At 66.2% G+C, this 1,510-nt stretch overlaps 1 protein-coding gene across 1 annotated transcript; it reads left to right on the top strand.

Annotated features, from left to right (window-relative positions):
* Positions 1-6: 6 nt before the first annotated feature.
* Positions 7-1,504, top strand: UXT (ubiquitously expressed prefoldin like chaperone; the record flags this gene model as incomplete). Its single annotated transcript, XM_024222366.1, has 4 exons — positions 7-62; positions 341-408; positions 1,011-1,118; positions 1,441-1,504. Coding segments are annotated over exons 1-4 (273 nt in total), but the record flags the coding sequence as incomplete, so codon positions are not given.
* Between the last annotated feature and the right edge of the window lie 6 nt (positions 1,505-1,510).

Here is a 1,510-nt window from a genome sequence, read left to right as displayed (position 1 = left end):
AGGAGGTTTACGAGAAGATCACTCAGCACATGTGGCTGAAGACCGTTATTGAGCGTTTGCAGGTAATGACCCCCCCACCCCCACCCCGTCCAGCCGCCTGCCCCTCCGCCCAGCTGGGGTGTTCTTGTGGGGTCTCTTGCAGGGCCGGGGGGGCTGTGGGGTCTGTGGGCAAGGCCGGGGGGGAATGGGGGGATCTCAGTGGGGGAGCTGCAGGGTCTCTGAGCAGGGCTGGGGGGCTGCGGTGTCTTGGAGCGGGGGTGGGCTGTGGGGTCTCTGGCCGGGGGTGTGGGGGCTGCGCAGTCTCTGGCCGGGGGGGTGACGTGCCCTCTCTGCCTGGCAGGAGGTGGGCGGCCGAGCGGTGCAGACGCAGGTGGATCTGGGCTATAACTTCTTTGTCAACGCGGACGTGTGAGTGGCAGGGCCCTCGGGACCCCCCCCCCCTTGACCCTGCCCCCCCCCCCCCTGCCCCCCGGGCCCCCCCCCCCCCCCCCTCTGGGTCCCTCCCCCCCACCCCCCACCCCAACCTCACCCCCGGGACCCCCTCCTCCTCCGATTCCACCCCACGTGAACCCCTGATGTCCCCTTACCCCAGTTCACTGATTGTGGCCCCTTTGTAACTCCTATATCCCCTGACACCTGGAGCCCCCCTATGCCCTCCCCACTAATTCCACCCCCTGAGCCTTCCCCCGGGACTCCCCCTTGGAACTCCCCCAGGACCCCACATATATCCTCACACCCCCTCCCTGCCCCCTGGGCCCCCCTCGCATCCCCCGACCCTCTAATTCCCACCCCCAGAGCGTCACCCCTACACCCCAGCATCTGATCCTGCTCCCCCAACCCCCGCAGAACCCTCCTGCTCCCCTCAGGTCCCCTAAACTTCCCCCCAGACCCCACCAGGTGCTCTCTTCAGCTCCCTGCTCTCCCACACTGCTGCCCCCCAGGTACTCGGTGTGGCCGGGGCCCCCACCCCCTCCACCGCATGACCCCCTCGAAATCTCCTCGTCTCGCAGGCCTGACACCTCCAGGATCTTCGTAGCGCTCGGCTACGGGTTCTTCGCGGAGCTGACGCTGACGGAGGCGCTGCGCTTCGTGGAGAGGAAAACCAAGTTACTGATCGAGTGAGTGGGGGAGACGATCCCCCGCCCCGCAACCTCCCTCCGTGGGGCTGGTCCCCAGCCACCCCTCCCCAGAGCCGGGCAAGCCATCCTCCTGCGGCGTTATATGCAGCTGTTCCCCAGCTTGTCCCCACCCTAGAGGCAGCTGCATTCTGACACTGGGAGCTAACGAGGGCACAGGCCAGAATTCCTTGGGTCTGTGCGGGACACAGCAAAATGGTGGCCCCACCTCAGTCACGGTCCATGCAGGGCGAAAGGGGACCCCAGAATGTGCAGGGCCCCCCCATCTCCTAACACTGCCCCATCGGGCATCTCTCTTTTGCAGGCTCAGCGAATCCCTCACCAAGGACTCCGCCAAAATCAAGGCCAATATCCGGATGGTCTTGGAGGTAATG

The sequence above is a fragment of the Terrapene carolina genome, unplaced genomic scaffold, assembly GCF_002925995.2.
Source record: "Terrapene carolina triunguis isolate 2854851 unplaced genomic scaffold, T_m_triunguis-2.0 Scaffold18856, whole genome shotgun sequence".
NCBI classification, from domain to species: Eukaryota; Metazoa; Chordata; order Testudines; family Emydidae; genus Terrapene; species Terrapene triunguis.
This window is presented reverse-complemented; position numbering and strand designations above follow the sequence as displayed.